General features: G+C 38.5%; 2 protein-coding genes across 8 annotated transcripts in view; both read left to right on the forward strand.

The window, feature by feature from the left end:
• LOC127411438 (pleckstrin homology domain-containing family A member 1-like) overlaps positions 1-11,402 on the forward strand; it is a 33,123-nt gene extending 21,721 nt beyond the window's left edge. For 3 of the 6 annotated variants that reach the window (XM_051646999.1, XM_051647001.1, XM_051647000.1), the window contains exons 9-13: positions 712-776; positions 968-1,031; positions 3,321-3,410; positions 4,881-4,955; positions 9,998-11,402. In XM_051646999.1, the coding sequence (XP_051502959.1) occupies positions 712-776; positions 968-1,031; positions 3,321-3,410; positions 4,881-4,955; positions 9,998-10,306 (603 nt within the window). In that variant the 3' untranslated portion in view covers positions 10,307-11,402. The remainder of the gene's footprint in view (positions 1-711; positions 777-967; positions 1,032-3,320; positions 3,411-4,880; positions 4,956-9,997) is intronic. The other 3 variants (XM_051647003.1, XM_051647004.1, XM_051647002.1) reach the window with 3 other exon arrangements.
• A 3,581-nt stretch (positions 11,403-14,983) lies between these two features.
• The window catches only part of LOC127411530 (serine protease HTRA1A-like), a 33,564-nt gene continuing 25,611 nt past the window's right edge, over positions 14,984-22,936 (forward strand). Inside the window, exons 1-2 of one of the 2 annotated variants that reach the window (XM_051647185.1) lie at positions 14,984-15,691; positions 21,131-21,230. In XM_051647185.1, the coding sequence (XP_051503145.1) occupies positions 15,226-15,691; positions 21,131-21,230 (566 nt within the window). In that variant the 5' untranslated portion in view covers positions 14,984-15,225. Of the gene's footprint in view, positions 15,692-21,127; positions 21,231-22,936 lie in introns of both variants that reach the window. The other variant, XM_051647184.1, reaches the window with a different exon arrangement.

The raw sequence follows: 22,936 nt of genomic DNA on the forward strand, positions 1-22,936 counted from the left end.
ATTCAGATAACCGCACTGTATAATTGTGGTGAGAAGAATATCATCTCAGAATGCTATTCTGAGATGCGGGTTGGCGGTGTTTTGGCGGCATGAGGGGGACCTACACAATATTAGGCTGGTGGTTTTAATGTTGTGGCTGATCGGTGTATCTCTGAGCTCATTTGTCACCCAACACTCTGACTCGCACTGTGGCAGTGACAAGCAGGTGTGGAAGAGAGACTCTCATGTTTAAAGTGACTGAGAGCACGCATAAACTGTTTGTATCAACGCCCGCACAGATTGACTTATAATGAGTGGCTTATAATGAGATTTATATTAGCGGACTTGTTGTTTAATTCATTATTTGTATCCGTTTGCCATTTCTTTTCCTCTTTAACGGTCAGCAGTTTATCAAAACTGAGAATTACCGTAAAGGCTCTAGAAAACTGACATCTCAAAATTCATACACCTTAATTTTATGTGATGACAACATCACACAAGCCACAAAAAGTTGGTTTGCAGGCCGGATGTGGCCTGCAGGTCGCCTGTCCATGGATGTAAACCAACCAACCAACCACAGTTTGTTTTTTTCACATGCTACTCAGATGACCCGTTTCTGTCTAAATTGGCATAACCTCCAAAATGGACCACACTTGTACCACTAGTCATAGATCTGGCTCTATGAGACAGCCTTTTTATTTGTTTCTCTTTCTCTCATCCTTTTTCTTTCAGGAGCGGGAGCCTTTGCGGGTTATTCTTCTGAAGGATGTCCATAAGGTGCAGGAGTGCAAACATGGGTACAAAACAAGTGTAGAATTTCAGCCAATAAGATGTTCTTGTGATATTCTTGTTATATTATAAAATTCTGGATGCTTCTGATAAGATTCTTTTTTTCAATAAGAAGTCATCTGAGGTAGATTTATATTTTATAGCAAATTTTATTATTTATTTTTTTAAAAAAAATATATAATTTACTTTGCATTTTCAGTGAAATAATGATGCGAGACAACCTCTTTGAAGTCGTCACAACCTCTAGAACATTTTATGTCCAGGTGAGATGTCCTGGCATGCATTAGTGTTCGCCCTGGTGGACAATTAAGTGGGTGAAAAAAATCCCATTAAAGGGATAGTTCACCCAAAAATGAAAATTCTCATCATTTGCACACCATCATGATATCCCAGGTATGACATTCTTTCTTCACCAGAACACATTTGAAAAAAATTTGAAAAATATCTTAGCTCAGTAGGTCCATAAAGTTGCTGTAAGCGATTTATTTATTTATTTATTTTTCATGGAAAGGTATGCAGAAAATGTTCCTACTCCCTGAAAGATATTAATGAAATAAATGTCCTGAGATAACTCACGGGTCTCTGTGAACAGCAAACAAAAATGTCTCCGCAGGCCACGGTCCATGATGCTTTCTGCCTGTCAATCATTTTGCGCATTCTCATGTTGTTGTTGAAGCTGATCACTGAGGCTTTTTGCCATTTTCAGATCAGGGACTAAAAACGGTTCAAGGAACGAAAACATAAAACTAACTACATTTTTAGCAGAACGTAACCTTAAACCGGAACAAAGTGATTTTCAATTGTTCTGGAGGGAAAACGTTATTTTTAAATGCTGGTAACCGGTTATAACTGGGTAATTTTGTTCAGATAATTTTTTCATGAAACAAAAGGCCAAAGTGTTTATCACAGTAATTTTTTTGAACTACACTTTATGTTGCCCGAAAAAATGAAACATGTACTTTGATCCTGAAGGAAACTGCTGCACTACTTTGACTAATCGCCCGTTGTGGAAGTGAATGAAGAACTTTTTAACAACTATGTATAATTACTACATGTACATGCACAGCTAATCCAGGTACAAGGAAAACATTATTAGAGGTAAAAATGACATTTCTCAGTTGTGTCCAAGTCTTCATTGAATTATTGTTAGATATGATGCATTAATACAGACTTGATGCTGCCATATTTTGACTCATAAGAAGATCTGTAAATAAAATTATATTTACTGTTAGTTAACTGCTTGTTATGATTTCTATGCTGATAAATCCACAACACAGGAAAAAAATTAATTGCTTATTTTCACTTATTTTGGTGAGGCAAGTGGCTTATTTTGGGCTTGTTCTTCCAGACCATGTTGCTTGTTTCTTTTGCATGATCTGGCAACACTGCAATTGCTGTTTCACCCACCCAGCAGAGTACTGTCATTTTTAAAAGAAAGTTATTAACCGTTCTTTTATTTTGTTCTAACCGGTAACCTTTTGGAAAGAAGGCTGCGGACCTTCTGAACTGGAACTAAAATATACAGTTTTTGCTCAGAACGAACCGAAATGAAAAACATTTTGTTTTTTAGTCCTTGATTCAGATATCAGCTATTGTGTTACTGTTGTGTTTGACAATGGCTTCTGCTCAGAGTCGGTCTCAATTAAAGCTCCTTGGTCTCAAGGCATCTTTGGGGGCAGGGATTTGGAAAGGGGGGGCGTGGCCACTACAACGGTTCAGTGCATTAGCGTTCCAGAATGGCTAAAATTGCTTACAGCACCTTTAAAATGCAAGTGGATGGTGATTCGACTTTTGAAGCTTCAAAAAGAACAGATAGTCAGGATAAACGTCATCCATACTGACTCCATCTGTTAAATGAATGTATTCTAAAGTGACACGATTGCTTTTGATGCGAAAAAGATCAATATTTAAGTACTTTACATCATCCTTCCAATCAGCAGCGCTATGCACGTGTGACTTAATCACACTGGCACGTGAGACACACGTGGAAGAGCAGTGCTGTTTACAAGTGAGGAGGAGGAACGCTGTACAGAAGCTTAGATGATTTTGGTTTAGATCTGTATTTATCTGTTTCTTTACTCACAATAGTGTGTTTGTGTGCTTATCCTGGATGTCTCAGCCAAGTGGAGAATGTGAGATTACGTCCGTAACATGGCAACACGAATACATCACACGAGAGACCGCGTGAACTCAGCCCTCTTGTGAAGCTTACCGTAAGCATTGGATTATACTTAAAAAGTACTTGAATATTTATTTTTTTTTGCACTAAAAGTGATCATGTCACTTTAAAAGACATTAATTTAACGCCTGGAGTCAGTATGGTTGACGTTTATGCTGACTATCTGGTCTTTTTGGAGCTTCAAAGGTAGAATCACCATCTACTTGCATTTTAAGAACCTACAGAGCTGAGATATTTTTCTTCAAATGTGTTCTGCTGAAGAAAGAAAGTCATATACACCTAGGATATCATGAGGGTGAGTAAATTTTTCAACAAAAATTTTCAGTTTTGGGTGAACTATTCCTTTAAATCTATTTGCATCATTCTGTTTCAGGCTGATAGTCCAGAGGAGATGCACAGCTGGATCAAGGCCATTTCAGGAGCCATAGTGGCTCAGAGGGGCCCGGGCCGGTCTGCAACCACTGTATGTGTACACACATTTACATCAGCAAGCACACACACACACACAACATGTTGACCTAGGCACACATATATCCAAAAACAGGTAGTCACTCCGGCTCGCCTGTGAGCAAAACAATGGAGCATGAATTTATGAGCCGAGAACATGTGGAATGTATGATGTGCTGGTGCGGAGGTATTTTATTTTTAGATTTTTCTTATTTTATTTTATTTTTTAAACCACAGTAGTTTATCTACACAACATCTATCTCCTTCTCACACACATGCGTACTCACCCACAGGAGTAAACTGACTCCAATAACCTGACTGCAGTGGTTTGGGTTTGAGATTGGTAATACATTAAAAGTGTTTTCACGTTTATCATGTGGGCCAAAATCTGTCCCTTTCATACATTTCTCTCTCTCATGCTTTCTCCCTACAGACAGTGTACCCAAATACTATTTAAAGGACTCTTAAAGGAATATTCCGGGTTCAATAAAAGTTAAGCTCAATCGAAAGCATTTGTGGCATAATGTTGATTACGACAAAAATCAGTTTCGACTTAAAAAAATAAAGCAAAAATCTGGGTTACAGTGAGGCACTACAGTGGAAGTGAATGGGGCCAATCCGTAAATGTTAAAATACTCTGTTTCAAAATTCTTGCCACAAGATGTAAACAGTATGTGTGTAAACATGATTTAAGTGTGATAAAATCACTTACTAACCTTTTTTGTGTAACATTAAATCCAAAGTTATTTCAAAGCTTTGTTGCCATGACGTAATGCCGTAAAACCCTAAAGCAACCATAAAAATGAAGAATTAAACAACTTTACAGCTCAAATAATACACAAGTTTTAACAGTAGAATTAGTGTGCTTTTACAAAATTATAAGTGTCACATTTCTGCCGTTAATCCCTTTAAAAATTGTCCTCATTCACTTCTATTGTAAGTGCTTTACTGTAACCTAAAGAAAAGGAGTTGAAATAAATTTTTGTTGTAATCAACATTATGCCACAAATGCTGTCGATTGAGCTTAACTGTATTGAACCCGGAATATGCCTTTAGACGACTCTCAAAAATGCATGAATATTTTGCATTTGACAACAATACTATACATATGTCATTCAAAATTAAGACCGTGTATTCAAAGGTTTTCTGCTAGTCAAACTTTGTAGAACATGTCCATATTTAATGCAATGAACTACACTTTTGGTTACTCTGCTAGGACACCTGCGTAAATTTGAAGGGAACTGTCATCCACTAACAATGACTGGTTAGTATTTGCAAAAATGGCTAAGAAAAGTAAAGGGAAGTGGTTTAGGATCATATCTTTCCAGATGCCACTCTGCCAGTTTTTTTTATCTAGAGCAATGACATGCATTAAGTGTGGCTTAAGTGTCCATATACTTTCTGGGGACACTGTATCTCTCCTGTTCTTTCCTACTCTTTATCTCTCTTATTCTTCCTCTAACGTAGCTCTGCACTGTTGTTTCAGATGCGTCAGGCCAGAAGGCATTCAAGCCCATGTATTCAGAGGTACACACCACGCGTCACTCAAGGCAGCACGTATGTGAGCTCAGACCCTTGACCTGCCGCCCTTTTCCGCTCTTCTCCGCTTCACTTTAGAGGAGTCTCTAATGCACATACACACACCACGTCACACACGGACATATCTAGCTTAATTTTTTCCACTTTGCTTTTTCAAAATAGCAAACTTTACACACAATAATAATAATAAAAATCTAGTTGAGACTGAATACGCAAATTTTATTACCTTTATACACTCAATTTTCTGCTGACCTCAAGTTTGCCTGCTAATTCTCTCCTTGTTTTTTTTTTCTCATCTGTTTATTCTCAAAACTGAGTGGCTCCTTCGTTTGAACTAACGGTTAATATTGGCGCCCTTCTCGATTTCTAATGCTTTTGCCTTTCTGCCAGCCCACTGCAGTCTCCCACTACACACTCAAAACGCATGTTTCTCGTATTTCAATCATTGTTTTCAGCACATCTGTGTCTATTTATTATAAAGTAATGTGTCTAACATGTAGTTCATGAAGTTTTTCAACATTGTGTTTTTTACTCTCTTAAATTATGCTCTAATCTATTAATTATCGATTACAGTCAACTTGAAATGACATAAGCCAAAAAGGAAATTTGCTTCTGAAGCTTAGCAAGATATTACATTTTATATGAATGATTACAAATCTTTTTTTGTTGTTGTTGTTTCTCTGGAAATACATGCACTGAAGAATCATTCACAATATGACCTAGAGGGTCAATTTAAATTTGTTGTTTAAAGTTAATAGGGTTAATTTTAAATTTGTTGACTTTGAACCTTTATTATTTCTAATGCACATTATTTCCAAATCTCACAGATTCACAGTTTAACAAAGTCACAGTTTCAAATTAGTTTGTTTTTGATGGATGTTTGAGTTGTATGTACAGTATAATGATGTGGTTACACATGCTTTTTTTTGTTGTTGAGCGTTTTGGTGTACGTAACAGCGGGAAGATGTTTGTCTTGTGCCGTAAACTCTGACATCAGGACCTCAATTCTTGTTAAAGTTATTAGATTAGTCCGTATAATTGTGTCTGCACTTTCTCAGACAATCATTTAGTAAAACGTTGTGGACACTTTGGAGACATGACTCAAACTGGTTAAAGAATTACTTTTTTTATATTTCTTCTGTTGTTTATCAGTCCGCAAACAGGCAATAGAATATTACAGGTGGACTCAGTCATTTTACCCTCATTAAAAAAGTTGTACATACATTTTTTTTTTATTGCAGGACCTCAAGTGCAGTGTGAACACACCACAAAATGCTTCCTAAACACAGCCACATAATGGCGAACAGGGAGAGAGTTCATAGCAGACCACGTAAACCTACAACAATGTGTGAAAATTGACACAAATAGGTGTCAGTTAGGGCTGTCAATTGATGAAAATGTTTAATCCAATTAATCGCACATATAAATATTTGCTGAACAAGCCACTCAAATAGCAATAATTCTATATATAATGATTCAATAATTATAAATAGTTATATTTATATAATTATAAATATTTAATCATTATATATAGAAAATATAAATATAATAATATATAAATATAATAATTCAGATAACTAAAATGCATTACATTATTGTGACAGATGAGCAAAACAGGCATAATACAATACAAAAAGTGGCTTTAGAAGGCAATGTATTGTTTATTTCCATAGTATTGAACATACAGTAAGCCTGTCATTGGACTACATTCTACAGTAATCAATTTTGCAATTGAATTCGTCAATTTGTCCAAGTTAGATTTATTATAAGCGCTTGTCTAAGGATGCGTCAGTGTACACATGCTTCATACGGATGCTTTTGGAGCGTCTCACTTCGGTTGCTTCGTGTCATAAATACAGTGGATTTTGGTTGCTATGTCAATTTAAGCGTAGTTTGAAACTTAAGAAAAGAAGTCTCGAGATCCCTGCATTTCGAATAGAGCACAACAGTGCTCGCCCACTTATTCATCTGTCAGAGTTTATTTTTCCAATTCAATTTTCCCATAGACTTTTCATAAAATCATAAAATAGTTGTAAACCATGAACCAGACCAACCAGCTCTGGGGTAAATCATATCATCACAAACTTTGAGGCAAAAAAGTATTCAAAAATCAGACAAAAAGACAAGGGTACAAGGCTGTGTACTTACCGTCTTTCGTGAGGGCACTGACTACAATCCCATAAAGCATGGCAAATGAAGTCATTGAATAAAAAACGATGGGGATATATAAAACAATTGATTTTAGGTTTTTTATTATAAGTATAGAAACAATATATTTTAAGTTTTTTGCTAAATATTCCAATATGTACATGTAACAGTTAAAAGGATGGACAAGGAGGAAGCCAGAACTGGCTGAACAGTAAACGTAAAGTTTAATGTCAAACTCAACATAAAACAAACATAAACACACACACATGCAGTTTTCTCTCGAACTGCCGTCTCCGGCTCCCCTTTATCTCTCTCCTGCTGATCATCAGATTCAGCGCCGGCCATGCCCTCCTCCTCGTCACACTCCTTCCCCACCCGATTCAGGCCGGGGTGCCACCGGACTGACTTACCCCCCCCCCCCATTTCTGGAGAGGAGATGCTGCCCTTCCAGCCGTTCTGTAAGCCGGTGGTCCTCCCCGCCTCTTGGGAACCTGGGGGAGAGACGAGGGGAGGTGTGGGGAGAGGGAAAGGGTGAGCGGGAGAGAGGAGAGAGAGAAAAACTTGCTTGCCAGTCCCCAACCGCTCCTCCTGCCTCTGGCAGACGACAGCTTGGTCCTCCCCTGGCGGACAGCAGCGAGGCCTCTGACCCCTGCCAGACGGAACTGCTCCTCCCCTTCTCGGCAGATGGCAGCGGTTCTTCCAGCTCTCGGCGGCCAGCAGCGACCCCTCCATCCCCAGGCAGATGGCCGCGGCTGCTCCTTTGGCGGACGGCAGCGGCGAGGACTCCGCAACAGCACATCCCTCCTCCCTCCATGGGTTTCAGCACCATTGTAACAGTTAAAAGGACGGGCAAGGAGGGGGCGGGATCCGGCTAACAAACTCAACATAAAACAAACATAAACACACACACATGCAGCGCAGCCGCATGCGTCTCTCTCTTTCAAACGTCTCCGGCTCCCCTTTATCTCACTCTCCCGCTGATCATCTGATTCATTACCGACTGTGCACCTTCACAACCCGGCCACGCCCTCCTCCTCATCACAGTACAAATGGAAATGTAGTTTAAGGGTGAAGAGACATCGACTCGATTATGTCATTCACAGTGCTTCATGGGAGTGGGCAGTCGCTCCGAGGCACGTTTCGTAGGCTTTGTTGGCTATGGTTCTTGGTGAAGCTTTCTCTGCTGGACCATGGTAATGTAGTTGTTTACCATGAATTCCGCTTTCAAACACAATTTTTAAACAATGATGTTGAAATATCACAAATGGTTGACTTCAACGGAAGCATATTCCATTGATGAACAACCTCGGAGTTCAAGGTAGGACTGTCTTTTAAGGTTTATAAGTTATTGTTGAAATTTTATGACCAATTAGTCTATGGATTAAATTTAATGAGATTTTTACTTTGGGAACCAGTCTGTTGTGCTCTGTTGCGCTCCATCCAGTATTGTTTGAATGCAAGAACACATTCTCATCCTGTGCTGTTGCTGGTGGTACTTCACTTGGAAGGCAGGGTGTGGGCTCCTGAAGACAATGAACTCTGGGATACACTTTGCCCGAAAGATTTAGTGTGGGTTAAATGCACTGAGCTTTGACATGTTTTAGACATAGGACAGACTTGCAGATTAGGTGCCGTGTGCGCGTGCACTTATGTGTGGGTATTGGGACAGGGCCTGAGTGCAGTTTGTTCTGTCTGTACTGCTGCCCGTTGCCTATACAGCTGGAGATTCGCTTACTGCCATTGCTGAAAGCAGGTGGTATTTCAAGCTTGAATTGCTCAGATGGTAGAGAAATTCTACATTACAATCCAGGGATATGTTTAATTGTGCAAAATTTTTATTGTGTTATTTTTTTTTATAACTAGTCACAATGAATTAACAAGTTTTTGCATCTATTCTTTGACTGTCTAGTCTTCATGTCTTGCTGTTCTCATTTTTGCATGGATGCATTTCATGCCATGAGCACCATGTTTTTACGACACATGTCAAGGTAAAAAGTTCAGTTTTTTAAAAACGTGTCTCGAGACCCCTATTTTGTACTTCGTTCCACTGAGTCTAGCTGTATTGAACACAAGAACATGTCCTCTGGGAATGAAACCTAAAGGCCCAGGTATACTTCGTTTTGCCTGTTCAACCACGTTGCCTTTGTGAGTATACCCTTCTGACCGCGAGCGAATACGAACGCGTTTGACGCATGCCCACTACAACCTTTTTGTGATACTCTTTTAGAAGAGTCAATGGCCGGCTCATACGCCGACGATGTGCACAGACGATAACCATGTCCACGAGTCAAGAAAATCTGGCCAGTGCGCGGACTGTATTATGACGAAATTTACATCATGTATAATGTGTGCGGAGCGATCAACAACGCGGTCGCGCCAAGTATACTTTGGCCTTAAGAATGCAGGTGTAACCTTGTCTCAATCTTTGTGCTTTGTTCCTAACTTTTTAATTCTTATGTTCTTTCTTTCATTCACGCTTTCTCTGTCTTGCCTTGTCCCTCACTCTTTTTTCTCATTCATCATTCTTTCCTTCTCCCACCTTATACCTCTCTCTTCTTCTCACATTCTCTCATGCTGTGTTTTCCAGTGATGGGGATACTGTAGCTGGGCTCACTGAACACTAAAACTTCTAATCTGGTGCTCTGCTGGCTCTAGCCTCTGGTACCTCTCACCTTCTACTGCTGTACTCATCCAAAACTCCTTAACCGTTTCTCGGATGTTCTTACAACCGAGACTGCTCTTAATCATTATTGCATTAGTCTTAATGCTTTCATGTAGTACATCTGTCTTTTCTCACAACTGTAACTTCTAATCTTGTTGAATTTTGAACAGCTGTCCTGAACCTCTTGTATATAGACTTGAATAATTGAATAAGTTTCAGTTGTATTCTCTCCATCTCTCCCTCTCCCCGTTTAGGAGCACATTGTTGGCAGCTCCTGTTTCTACCGCCAGCACCTGGGTCACAACACCCTCTGGACGCCCAGCCCTGCCATGTCAGCACACCCAGAATCCCGTGGTCCCACGAGGCCTGGCCTGGGACAGCGAGCACTTCATGAGCCTGCTGCCCCAGCCCCGCCCACATGCCCGCCTGTCACTGCAAGAAACCCGCCTCTCCAAGTAACTCACGAATCGCCATGGCGACGACGCAGCAGCTTTGGGATGCTTGACGCTCCATCGCAGCAACTTGATCTGGATAGTGAGGATCTGCCCATCAGTGAGGTCTGATTGTTATATGCCGAGCTTTTACCTGTGACCCAGAGATATACTCTCTTTTAAAATGTTCGTGATGTGTAAGGATGGATTTGAAAGAAAATAACCAGGACTTTTCGTAGATCAAATCTGAGCTAAACTGGATCCAAGCTTATTGGACTTAACCTGTCGACCAAATTCAGAACTGTAAAACAGGTTATGTCAAATAAAAGATTTTGTCTGGAGTCATGTAAATCTAGATCAGAAAATTCTGGCTTGGGAGCAACACTACTACCATGAAACAGACACCAAAGATTCTACACCTAAACATCTCGAATGGATAACTGGGACTGTGTTAGACTGCGGTTGAGCTGTGATGAAATAGATGGACAATTTACAATTAAAAGCTTTACAGATCATGCCCAATTTTTTTCTGCATTTTTTTTTATGTACAGATTCCTAATGCCTTTTTTTATAAGTATGTTTATGTACTGTCAATGTGACTAGTTGATTCTGTGGACTAAGCTGGGGTTTATTTTGACTGACATGCATTTAACTACCTTTTATCTGCATGTATACATGATATGGGTGAGTACTTGTAACTGTAATACAGTTGTTTGTCTCCTACTTCACTAAACAGTTGTGGATAAAATCTTCAGTTGATTTAATAATTCAATGGGTTATGTACAGTAATATCCAGCGGACTGACGACGTATAATTTGCCCACTTCCCTGTCATGTTGGTGGTCATTTGGCATTCTTGGGATGACGGGAGTATCTGACTAGTTGAGTGTGTTTGTGTATGAGTGTATGATTGCTTCTTGTTTAATTATTATTATTATTATTATTTTTTTTTTTTTTTGTCTTGTGTGTTTTTGGGATTTAAGTATGACTACTATGACAAAATGCTTTTCAGTGTAGGTTTATTTTTGGACTGTGATTTATTTTTGCCCTTTGTGAACTGAGTTACCTGGTACGGTCCTGAAGGGCCATCTAAAAAAGTGCCTGTATCTTTTTCTCCCAGAGGTCCGGCAGTTTTAACTTGTCTTGTTTTGTGCTGTAACAATTTTAATCTTGTATGTTTATAATATTTATTTAAAAAATTTCAAAACAATAAAGCAATTTTGAATTTACCCAATTGATTAAATATCACATTTTAACTCGCCATACAAAACAGTTGCTAGACATTTGTTTGAAGTAGAAAACTTGTTTTATTCTTTTTCTGATTGATTGATTAACCCAGGAGCAGTTTTTGCTTGTAACTATGCTATGACAGTGTCTTAGAGATGATATACTTATTTACAATATTTAAGGGTAAGTTCAACCAAAAATGAAAATTCTGTCATCATTTACTCACCCACATATCATTCCAAACTTTTATAATTTTTTCTTCTGTTGAACACAAACTGAGACATTTTGCATAATGTTAAAGCTGCTGTTCTCCATACAACAAATATTAATGCAAACTGGGGTTGTTGATCATCAAAATGCACCATTTAAGTAGCATATGTGCCATATTCCAATTCTTCTGAAAGAAAAGAGCAGCTTAGATATTTACCAAAATATCTTTGTGTCCCATAGAAGAGAGATAAATAATATGGCTTTGGACATGAGGGTGAGAAAGGGTAAATAATAGCATAATATATTTTTTATACATTCCTTTAAACCTTCTGTCAGTGAAATGGTGACGTTATTGCCCTCTGTTGGAAGTTGGAGGCTACTGTATTTATTCACCTGTCCAACTGTTAAATCCTTTTACTGCTCTGTGAGTCTCTAAAAACAAAAACATCTGTGAAACTGCTGTAAATAACTTGACACAGATGATTCATTAATTTTACAACTATTCCAAAATATTAGGTAATTAGTCCAAACTATCAAAGTGGTTATTCTTGACCCTTAAGCGTGTGCAGTTGTCAAAATACTTTCATGGTTTTGCATGTCCTTTGTGTATGTCCCATGTAAATTTTATACTGACTTTAGTGAGACTGTCTTGGACAGGAAGTGATGTCACCAACTTTTAGATCATGACTGCTGCGAAGATAATACGATGGAAACCTCAAGAGAACTCCTGCATGGCTGACTGACAGTATATTTACACTCTCATGCCTTTTGGGAAAACATTTTTTGTTAAGCATTCCCCCAAAGTAGAGCACCACCTGCTTCTGCATCAGCTGACAACAACAGTCGAAATAACAGCAGTGTTAACTCAGAAACTTTGGTAAAATGTTTTGCTTCAACAAAAAGATTTGGGGTATAAAATGATGCATGGGAAGATATTGTCACATCTAAGGAAGATTGGAATTATTTAACCTTTAGTTTTATGTCCTTTGTTAATTCTTTTAATTCTCATTGCCTATGACTTTTAACATCTAAATTAAATCTATTTTTAAAAAATAAAATAAAAATAAAAATACGTAAGGAAAACAGGCATTTGTATTTCAAAAACAAGTATTTGACAAGGACCACCTTTTGACATTGGTGCTATAATTTTGTGAGTTAACCATTTTTTCCACAAACATTGACAGCTGTAATGTGGTTAATGGATGGATCAAAAAATGTTTAGCTGTTTGTAATAGAAAAATAGCAGAACCGAAACTCTTTTGGAAGTTTAAGCAATTTCTGTTATAATGTAGATTTTTAACTAGAGCTCATACAATACATTGGCTGAAATAACATGTTGTTAAAGGAATAGTTCACCAAAAAATGAAAATTCTCATCATTTACTCACCCTTATGCCATCCTGGACGTGTATGACTTTCTTCCTTCATCAGAACACAAATGAAGATTTTTAGAAGAATATTTCAGCTCTGTAGGTCCATACAATGCAAGTAAATGGGTTCCAAAATTTTGAAGCTCCAAAAATCAAGTCAGCATAAAAGTCATCCATATGACTCCAGTGGTTTAATCAATGTCTTCAGAAGATGTTTGATAGGTGTGGGTGAGAAACAGATCAATATTTAAGTCAATTTTTACAATAAATTCTCCTCCTTGTTCAGTAAATCTCCACTTTAACTTTCACATTCTTCTTCTTGTGTTTTTGGTTATTTACATTCTTCATGCATATAGCCAACTATTGGGCAGGGATAAGAATTTCTAGAAAAATTAGACTTAAATATTGATTGGTTTCTCACCCACACCTATCATATCACTTCTGAAGACATGGATTTAACAAATGGATTCGTATGGATTACTTATATGCTGCCTTTATGTGCTTTTTGGAGTGTCAACATTTTGGCATCCATTCGCTTGTATTGTATGGACCTACAGAGCTGAAATATTCTTCTAAAAATCTTCTTTTGTGCTCTGCAGAAGAAAGTCATACACATCTGGAATGTATGAGGATGAGTAAATGATGAGAGAATTTTCATTTTTGGGTGAACTATCCCTTTAAAGTTTAATAGTTAACTGCATAGTGATTTATAGTGCTACAAAATCATTTTATTGGGGGGAAAAATGCATGCAACATTTCTATTGTTCACTGTTTTTAACTCATCTTCACCCAAGTCTCTTCAAGTTTCCTCTGTGTTGGCTTTGCATTTCAGTGCTTTTGTCACTGAAATAGAAGAGATTACTAAATCATTTCTCAGAACTGTCTAACCTTATAGTTTTTGTTCATGAGGGAATCAGTAAAATCACCCACTTTTATAAGCACAAAAACAACCCAGCTTTACAGTCCTCAGGCCAGGGGACTCTCCCAAGGCCAAACCTCTCGTAAATACACACAGAAAAAAACAGCCCAAGGGGCTAGTCAGTAAAAGTGTTTTTTGAGTTTTTTGACTAATTATTTTCGTGTTTTATAATTTTTATATATTTACATTTTACACACACAGAATCATGCATGGCATCACAAATATATACTTCCATAATTCCTATTACTAGCTTCTCAGATATAGTTTGTATACGAACAAGCTATGCATGATGCATTATAAGCCTATAAAATGCTTGGACTCACTCTTGTCCATGAATGTTGCAGTCCATGTGTTACCACAAAAATATTTATCAGGCTTAATTCAAGTGCCTGTAAATTGCTGAAGGATGCTAAATCTCAGCACCACCACAAGTAAATGAGTCTGTTTGCCTCTTTAATTATGGGTTAAGTTAATTTGCCATTTGGAGGATGGGGTCTGTTTTCTTCTTAGAGTAATATAATGTGATAAATTTACATAACAATAATTAATGTAACATTTATGTACATTCTTGCTATGTATGTGTTAATGTTTATGCAGGTTTAAGGTGGAAAGGAATTAGTGTTGGTCTGTCTATATAGGGGTAAAAATGCAGCAATTTAACACAAGTTTTGTAATTCAGTGTTTTTGTTGATGTTGTTGTTTTTGTTTTATCTTATGGAAGACGTAAATATCTGTTATTTCAAATAACTTTGGGCAATACTGAATGAAAAACAAAACGAAATTTTTATAATTCTCTCTCTCTCTCTCTCTCTCTCTCTCTCTCTCTCTCTATATATATATATGTGTGTGTGTGTGTGTGTGTATACGTATGTATATACTATTTGTGTGTGTGTGTGTGTATATATACGTATGTATATACTGTATGTGTATGTATGTGTGTGTCAGATACATTTGTAGTCCCCCCAAGCAAGTTTAAGAAATTAATTTGCAGCTTCCTCTGATGGAGAGACGGAAGGATCACGTTGCTCTGATTACACAAGAGTTTCGAGAGTTTTCACCCATTCAGACCACCAATCGCAGAGCCTGTTGTCATTGTGTGGAAGTGCGCCGTACCGCGCGGAATCCGGAGCGCTTTTATAAACGCTGCTCCAGCAGAAACGCAGAGACGCGTATTGTGCTCGTTCCCGAGGCGCACCAATTTACAGAGCTCGATCCAACGATTATTCTCGCTTGGATGCAGCTCTGTTGTCCTCTGTAGATATTCGAGCCTGCTTAACTCTATTTTACATCTAATTTACATTCCTTATTTATTTAAACTTGTTAAACTATGATTTGGGTAACTCTCTTCAGCATAGGCGTCTTGGTTTCATCGTTGAATGCCGATGCGCGCCTCAGTAAACGTTACGTGGTCGGTGGCTGTCCGAATCACTGTGATAAGTCCATGTGTCCGGCGATGCCGAAGGACTGTCCGACGGGGCAGGTGATGGATCACTGTAACTGCTGCCTGGTGTGCGCGTCCGGAGAAGGAGAGGCGTGCGGCGGAGTGGGAAAACTGGGTGACCCGGTGTGTGGAGAGGGTCTGGAATGCTCCGTCACCGGAGGAGTGGGGTACTCTGCTACTGTCAGAAGAAGAGGCAAAAGTGGGCTCTGCGTTTGCAAAAGCAGCGACCCGGTGTGTGGCAGCGATGGGGTCTCGTATCGGAACATCTGCGAGCTAAAGCGAGTCAGTAACCGAGCGCAGAGCCTACAGCAGCCGCCGGTGTTGTTCATTCAGCGGGGAGCGTGTGGGACAGGTGAGTACGAAATCACTTATTTAAGATAACCTACTTAACGTGTTTATTAACACACTTCTTCGTGTTATAGTGCAATTACAGAAGCAGGCCTAATAATACAAATGAAACATATGTGATGACTTTAAAATATTAATGACTATGTATTTATATTGTAACTACAGCGTTACTACTATGTAAGTAATTAGATGGAGAAATAGAGAGCAATGCATGGATGGTGAATGAAGAGAGAGAGAGTGAGAGTGAGAGAGAGAGCGAGAGAGAGAGAGAGAGAGAGAGTCCAGATGTTGGCAGCTGACTTAAGATGATATCTCTGCCGCATGGTAAATTCATCATCGCCTCAAATCATCTGCAAAACTATGCACCCCATTTTTACGACATTGTTCCATCATAAACCCTCTTGGTTGGTTTCTAGAACGTTGAAGCTTGTGCATACAATTAAACAGCAGTCACTTAGTAATGTTGTAGTCATATAGACTGATTTCACTGTGAATTCGGCAACAGTAGGTTGAAGGTTATTCAGCTAAACTTGGCCTGTGATTACCGAAATTCAAACCACTACCCCCATTGGCCGAAGTGGGCTGTGTTTTTGAACGTATGGGCCGGTATGAGCTCCAGTTTTAGGGTGAAATGTCAAGACATTTTGGTCCTGATAGTGGATTGGTCCTCACATGAAGAGCAACAATCTAAGACGCACGCATTTAAAACACTTGTGCTGCAATACTGCCCTACATAGGCAAAACTCAGTATCTACACCAACAATAAATTTGATAAAAATGGCTTTAAAGTTACTTGGTTTTAGAGTGGATTTTGTAGTTACAGCAGTTTTCAAACACTTTTGCAAACTGAGCAAACCCGTCTGTCACAGGACAGATCAAAGTCTAAGATACCTGATTTCAGTTGTGACAAAATTTGTTTGGACTTTGCATCTCATACAATTTATGTCTTAGAAAGAGTATCAGGACTTTGAATCCTCCTCTTTCTGCAATGTTTAATCATTTGAGCATTGAGGATCCGGTTGGCTTAACTGTTGACATGTGTCTCGTCCCTGCATATTGGCCTAATAAAGGCAGTTAGCAATGTGCCAAGCTGTCAGAGGTCTGGCTTCCAAGTCCTGGCCTCAACTAAAGAAAACACACAGCGCCGCAGAGCTCATGATGTCATTTTCATCTGGATCTGAAGTTCTGCCTGAATCCCTGCAAACTTTTCCTTAGCTGGCTGTAGATTTAGGTCAATTTCTGAGTCATATGGGTTAGTCTGTCAGGAACATGGGCAGTGTTTGTGTATGGCAGAGTATGGCAGTTGCCATACCCTAGCATGCAGGCAAAACCAGGGAAATATACGCCTTATTACAATGCTCATTAAAGATAATTATTTACTGATCAAACTTAAATCTGAACATGACATCGGCAGGAAGGGTCCATCATAGTGTATATTGATTCTATGTGCTTTTATCTGTTTTTATATATTGTGTGTGTTTGTTCTGTGGTTTTCATGGACACTCAGGGGTTTCTCTTGTCCAGATTTGTTTAGTAGCCCTACAAAGGTTGATGGGGCTCATATTTATCCAGTTTCCATGCAGCTTTCTTTTCTTAACTCTTTATTTTTCTCTGTGGCCCTGTTTACTCATAGTATTAAGATGCATTTTGGGTGATCCTTTTGAAACGGGATGACGCCAAAGACAGGAGTAAATGGGGTCCAAGGCATTTTGAGATTTGTCCACCTCAACCACCAGAGGTGGTCGAAAGTGGTAAAAAATGCATGCGACCACATTGGGCTCATACTGTAAACTCTCGTCCGTTCGAATGCTTTGGTCCACTAGTGTGTATTGTTCAAATTGTGAGTAATGTTTTGTTCACTGTGTATACAGTATGTGTGTGTGTGCTCTGTTTGTGCAGAATATTCCTTTGTTTAGATCTGTTCCATTAGCATGTTATGAAAGGCATGTTTGTTTTTGAGCGCAATCAAATATCTGTGCTCTTTTTACTAGTACTAACACACACACACACGCACGCGCAGGTCTGCATGTGGATGCTCACTCTAGAAATATGCATGTCTAATAGGGCAAGAAGCACATGTGTGTGATGTTGGATTGAGAATGAATTATTTGATGTCTTGATCATGAAGAAAAGAATAAGGACTTTAAAAAATTTCATAATTTGTCCTGTCATCTTTTCTTTTTTTTCACTGCCCTGGAGCTTGGAGCTTCTCCCATCCCTTATAATCTTTCAAACTCTACGAAAATAACTTCTCTCTACCCCCTTTCCCCTCCAGCCACTTCTCCTTTAGTTTTTGCACTTCTCTAGTGTAATATAGGTCAGTAGGACTTTCCACAGTAATGACTGTCTTACTGCTCTCTGCTCACCTCCATAGGCCCTGACTAAACTCAAATAAACACACTCTAAGAGCCTGATGCCTTTACATAACCTGCAGAGAGGCCTCAGACAGGAGCTAACACAACTGCAACTGGACAGCATAACTATAACTCTGAGCCACAGGCATGATCTTTTCATTTTCACAAGGTTTTAATCCCTCAACTGGTTCTATGGATTTTGTTAGCACTGTTCTAGTTGTAAGTTAGCTCCCTTAGTTGGAAGAGAGAATAAACTGGTTCTTTTATTAGAACAGAATATAATCTTTCATTAACTCGTCTGGTGCAAATGATAGAAGAATAGAATAGAATAGAATCTTCATTAATTGCCACATGAAAAGCACTCATGTAAATTAGAATAGAATAGAATAGAACAGATATTTATTGCCATATGAACAGGGCTGGTGCAAATAATAATCTGAATAGAATAGAATAGGTTATTTATTTATTGTCACATGAACAGGGCTGGTGGAAATTACAATAGAATAGAACAGAATATACATTTATTGCCACATGAACAAGGTTGGTGGAAATAATAATCAGAATAGAAGAAAAATAGATGAATATAATTGAATAGAATAGAATTGAATAGAATCTTAATTTATTGCCACATGAACAGGGCTGGTGGAAATTAGAATAGAATAGAATAGAATATTTAATTATTGCCACATGAACAGGGCTGGTGGAACTTAGAATAGAATAGAATAAAATAGAAGGATAGAATAGAATAGAATAGAATAGAACAGAATAGAATAGAATAGAAAAAATACAGTATTTATTGCCACATCTTGACTATGATTTTTACTTCAGTTTTTCTTTTTTGTGTGTGTGTGTGTTTGTGTGTGTGTGTGTGTGTGTGTGTGTGTGTGTGTGTGCTTTTCTCAAAACAAGTAATTTTAGACAGAATGTCTCTTTTTTTAATGTTCGTCTGGAGCTGGTCAGTCTCACCACACTGGATATTCTTCAGTCATAAAATAAACTTTTGTTTTACTTTTTGGTCAGTTGTGATTGGTTGAATCTTGTGCCCAGTTCAGTGTCCAGCATTCCACAGGATGGAATGAGTCAGCAAATGGAGGAGTCCAAAACCATGCAGGTGCAAATGTCAAAAATTATTTTGGTTCTTACAGGGCTGTCAAAGTGATTATGACATTTTATTGTTCCACAGTGCTGTTAGCAAAGGTTATGGGGTATTTAACAATAAATACATCGCCAGTAGCACTGGTTAAATCTTTTTGAAAGTTTTAGTGATAGTATGGCCAGAAAACACTAGTAACTCATAGAATGTCCAGAAAGGTGTTGTTCTGTTTCAGTACCTGAGCGTGGTCCAAGTTAAAGTGAGCATGTCTCATCCTATTGTATCCGCCCGTGCATTTGACCTAATCATAGGTTTCTCTTTCAAAAGGGGAAAAAAAACCCAAATACTTTCCATCGCTTGGCTGAAGGAAGGATTTGTTTAAGAGTCATTCTTTGGCCTTTAACTACTCAGTAGTGGATCTTCAGTCCACTCTGTTTTATTTGGAATTCTTTTCATTCGAACAAGGTTGACCCTCTTAACATCGTTAGAAGAGTACCTTTTAGTTTCCTAAATTCTCTTTGCCAGAACAACAATGGATGTGCAGTCTTAGGGTTGAGTCTTTATATCATATGTTATTTGCCTAAAATCAATACAGCCAGATGGACCTCAGCAACTAGTGTCTGCTTGTTTCTGTTTCACAACAGCCCTGGAATCGAACCCCAAACCTTTCAGCCAACAGCTTTGATTTGTAAAGCTCATTTTTTTGTTAAAATACATCTTATCCCAGCTTAATATGCAGAGACAACTACACGTAAGCCATTCATATGATGTTTTATCCTGAAAAGTGTAAGCACTGTGGCACTGTGGCTCTGTGGCGCTATCAAAATATTGCCCTGTTTATTGAGCATCCCACCAGCCGAGCACAGCATCACTAGCTTAACCAATAGCATCAGTTTGTGGCAGTACTATCGATTTGTTGGACCAATGGCAAATGGAGGTGGTGTTAGTGGCTAGAACACTTTACCTTTATCCAGTAGGGTTACATTTAAACCACTGCAAACATACAGTAGGCATGCACATAGAAGTTACAATATCAAACAAGTCAGAATGTTGTAGCTGCCATGTTTAAAATAGTGTGAGGTCTCAAACGAGAGTGTTCTGGCTCGTTGAGGTTAAGTCAAGAGTTTGGTTGGGTGAACACGTTAACCCGGAACATTTTCTTCCCGCAAAACTGGGAAGACCAAGTGTTAAAACTATAATTAGTTTTGGAATACTTACAGTAAGTCAGAATGCATGCCAGCGCCACGCTGGAAATGTTTTTAATTACACTTAAGCAAATAGCATAACTCTTCCTAAACCACTCCACTCTTTCATTTTAATATTCCCTCGCTCAGCACAAACCCGTCTGGCCACAGAGATTTTCATCTCTTGAACCTGAACATGCTTTCCAACAGCCAGGTCTTCTTGGGGTCTCTGTGATCCTTTATAATTAAAAGGACTCCTAAAGCAGTAAGGTGAATGTCTCACTGATTTGCCTCAAACGACAATTGCTATCCTGTGTGCGTTTGTATCTGCTTTGAATACCCAAAAGACCCTGGGTGATAATAACAATATTTTTTGTGTATAAAAATTTTCATAAATTTTATTTTATAAAGCAGAATTTTTATAATGATCTTTTGAGTGTTGATCATAAACTCCTTTGTTTTAAAGGGAAAAATATCTCTTACTTCTTTTACCTTTATGGTGAAATTACAGAGGGCGACATTCAGCATTTCCAGACACGTCCTCCAGTGGACTCCTCTGAACTGGCTACTCATGTGTGTGTGTGTGTGTGTGTGTGTGTAAGTGTTTTTGGATGACTTGCACGAGCAACAGAAGTCCATATATATTTACACAAAAAATTCCACCACTTTCTTTTTTTTTAGTTAACGACTAGTCTCATATTCTGTTCCCTTCCCTGTTAAGGTGATGTCATTTGATATTTTCAGAAGTCTGTCCTCTGATGTCCATTTCTCCAGTTGCACATCTTCATTTCATGTCTTTTTTATTTCAGCAGTCCATGACAACCCAAACAGCCTGAGATACAAGTACAATTTCATTGCTGATGTTGTAGAGAAGATTGGCCCTGCTGTGGTTCATATTGAACTGTACCGCAAGTAAGATTCTCACATATGTGTTGTGTCTGCTAAACAAAAAAACAAACAAAAAAAAAAAAAACAGCTTAAACCTAAAATGCATATGTTGTTAAAAAATGTCACCGCCGTCTACTATTTTACTGTAAGTTTTACATGAAGTGGTCTTTTCATTCCAGATATTCTTCAAGTAAGGTGTCTTTGACCAATGTGAACTGACTTTTTTTTTTCTTTTTTTTTTGTACATTTAGTTGAATAGTTGTTTAAATTATAAGATAATTTGCAGCACTACCCCTAGAATGAATATGTGGGTCCTATATGACCCATATATGTTTACTATGATGTTCAATGCATTTTACACTGGTATTACCCTTGTAACACTTTGATTGATTTTTTCAGTTTCCATTTGTTATGTAATTAAATATATGCTAAATACCATGTTCACATTCATATCTAGAGCATGTGTAGATTGCAAGTATAGCAAGTTGTTATTCAGCTGTTGCATTTATCCAAAGTGCATGACATCATACCCATTACAGGGACAGTCCCTATGTAGCAACCTGAAACTAGTTCACAGTAAGTGCACAATGGGAATAGCTCCTGCACCAATTAATGTGTTTGAACCTGCAAACTCGTCTCAAAGAGTAGCCTATTTTAGAAATACAGTGTCATAACATGTAGAGTACATAGGTTGTCATTTTACAAGTTTTGTAAAAAAAAAATATTCTCATCCATTGTACTTATATGTATGTTTGTTTGGGTAGGGTTGTTGAGACATTTCATATTTTACTGCCAGACATAGCAATTGCCCATATTTCTGTTATACAGTCTTTTTTTTTAAATGTCAACCAAAAGTCCTTCTTCGTTTATTATAATATACAGTATATTAACCATTAAAAAAGTAAATAATTAATAAAATTATCATTACCGGGCCTAGGCTCAGCGAGTATTGACACTGACTGCCACCCCTGGAGTCGTGAGTTCGAATCCAGGGCGTGCTGAGTGACTCCAGCCAGGTCTCCTAAGCAACCAAATTGGCCCGGTTGTTAGGGAGAGTAGAGACACATGGGGAAACATCCTCGTGGTTGCTATAATGTGGTTCTTTCTCTCGGTGGGGTGCATGGTGAGTTGTGCGTAGATGCCGCGGAGAATAACGTGGGCCTCCACACGCGCTACTTCTCCACGGTAATGCACTCAACAAGCCACATGATAAGATGCGTGGATTGACGGTCTCAGACGTGGAGGCAACTGAGATTCGTCCTCCGCCACCCGGATTGAGTCACTACACCACCATGAGGACTTAGAGTGCATTGGGAATTGGGCATTCCAAATTGGAGAGAAAAGGGGAGAAAATCTAAATAAATAAATAAATAAATAAATAAATAAAATTATCATTACAGTTAATTTTCCTTGAAAAAACAAATTAATTTTATAAAGAATAAGCATCTTGATTTCACCTGGGTCTTTGTTCAGGAGGTAAGGCTACATATGCATTTTAGGCTAGTCTTCCAGGCAAGCCAAACTGGTTAGGCTTGTCTGTTTTGATGGTTTGGGGCAGTTGTCAGCTGGCTGGGAGACCAGCTAAAGCTTAAACCTGCAATGACCAGCAAACCACCATGAGCTGGTTTAAGCTGTTTTTATTTTAGCAGGGACGGAAAAAGTGTTGATCTGTGCTTTAAAGTTAGTTACAGACAAAGGAGTGTTTGTTTCATCTTCAATTTATCTTTCTT

This window comes from Myxocyprinus asiaticus, chromosome 20 (assembly GCF_019703515.2).
Source record: "Myxocyprinus asiaticus isolate MX2 ecotype Aquarium Trade chromosome 20, UBuf_Myxa_2, whole genome shotgun sequence".
Taxonomy (NCBI): domain Eukaryota; kingdom Metazoa; phylum Chordata; class Actinopteri; order Cypriniformes; family Catostomidae; genus Myxocyprinus; species Myxocyprinus asiaticus.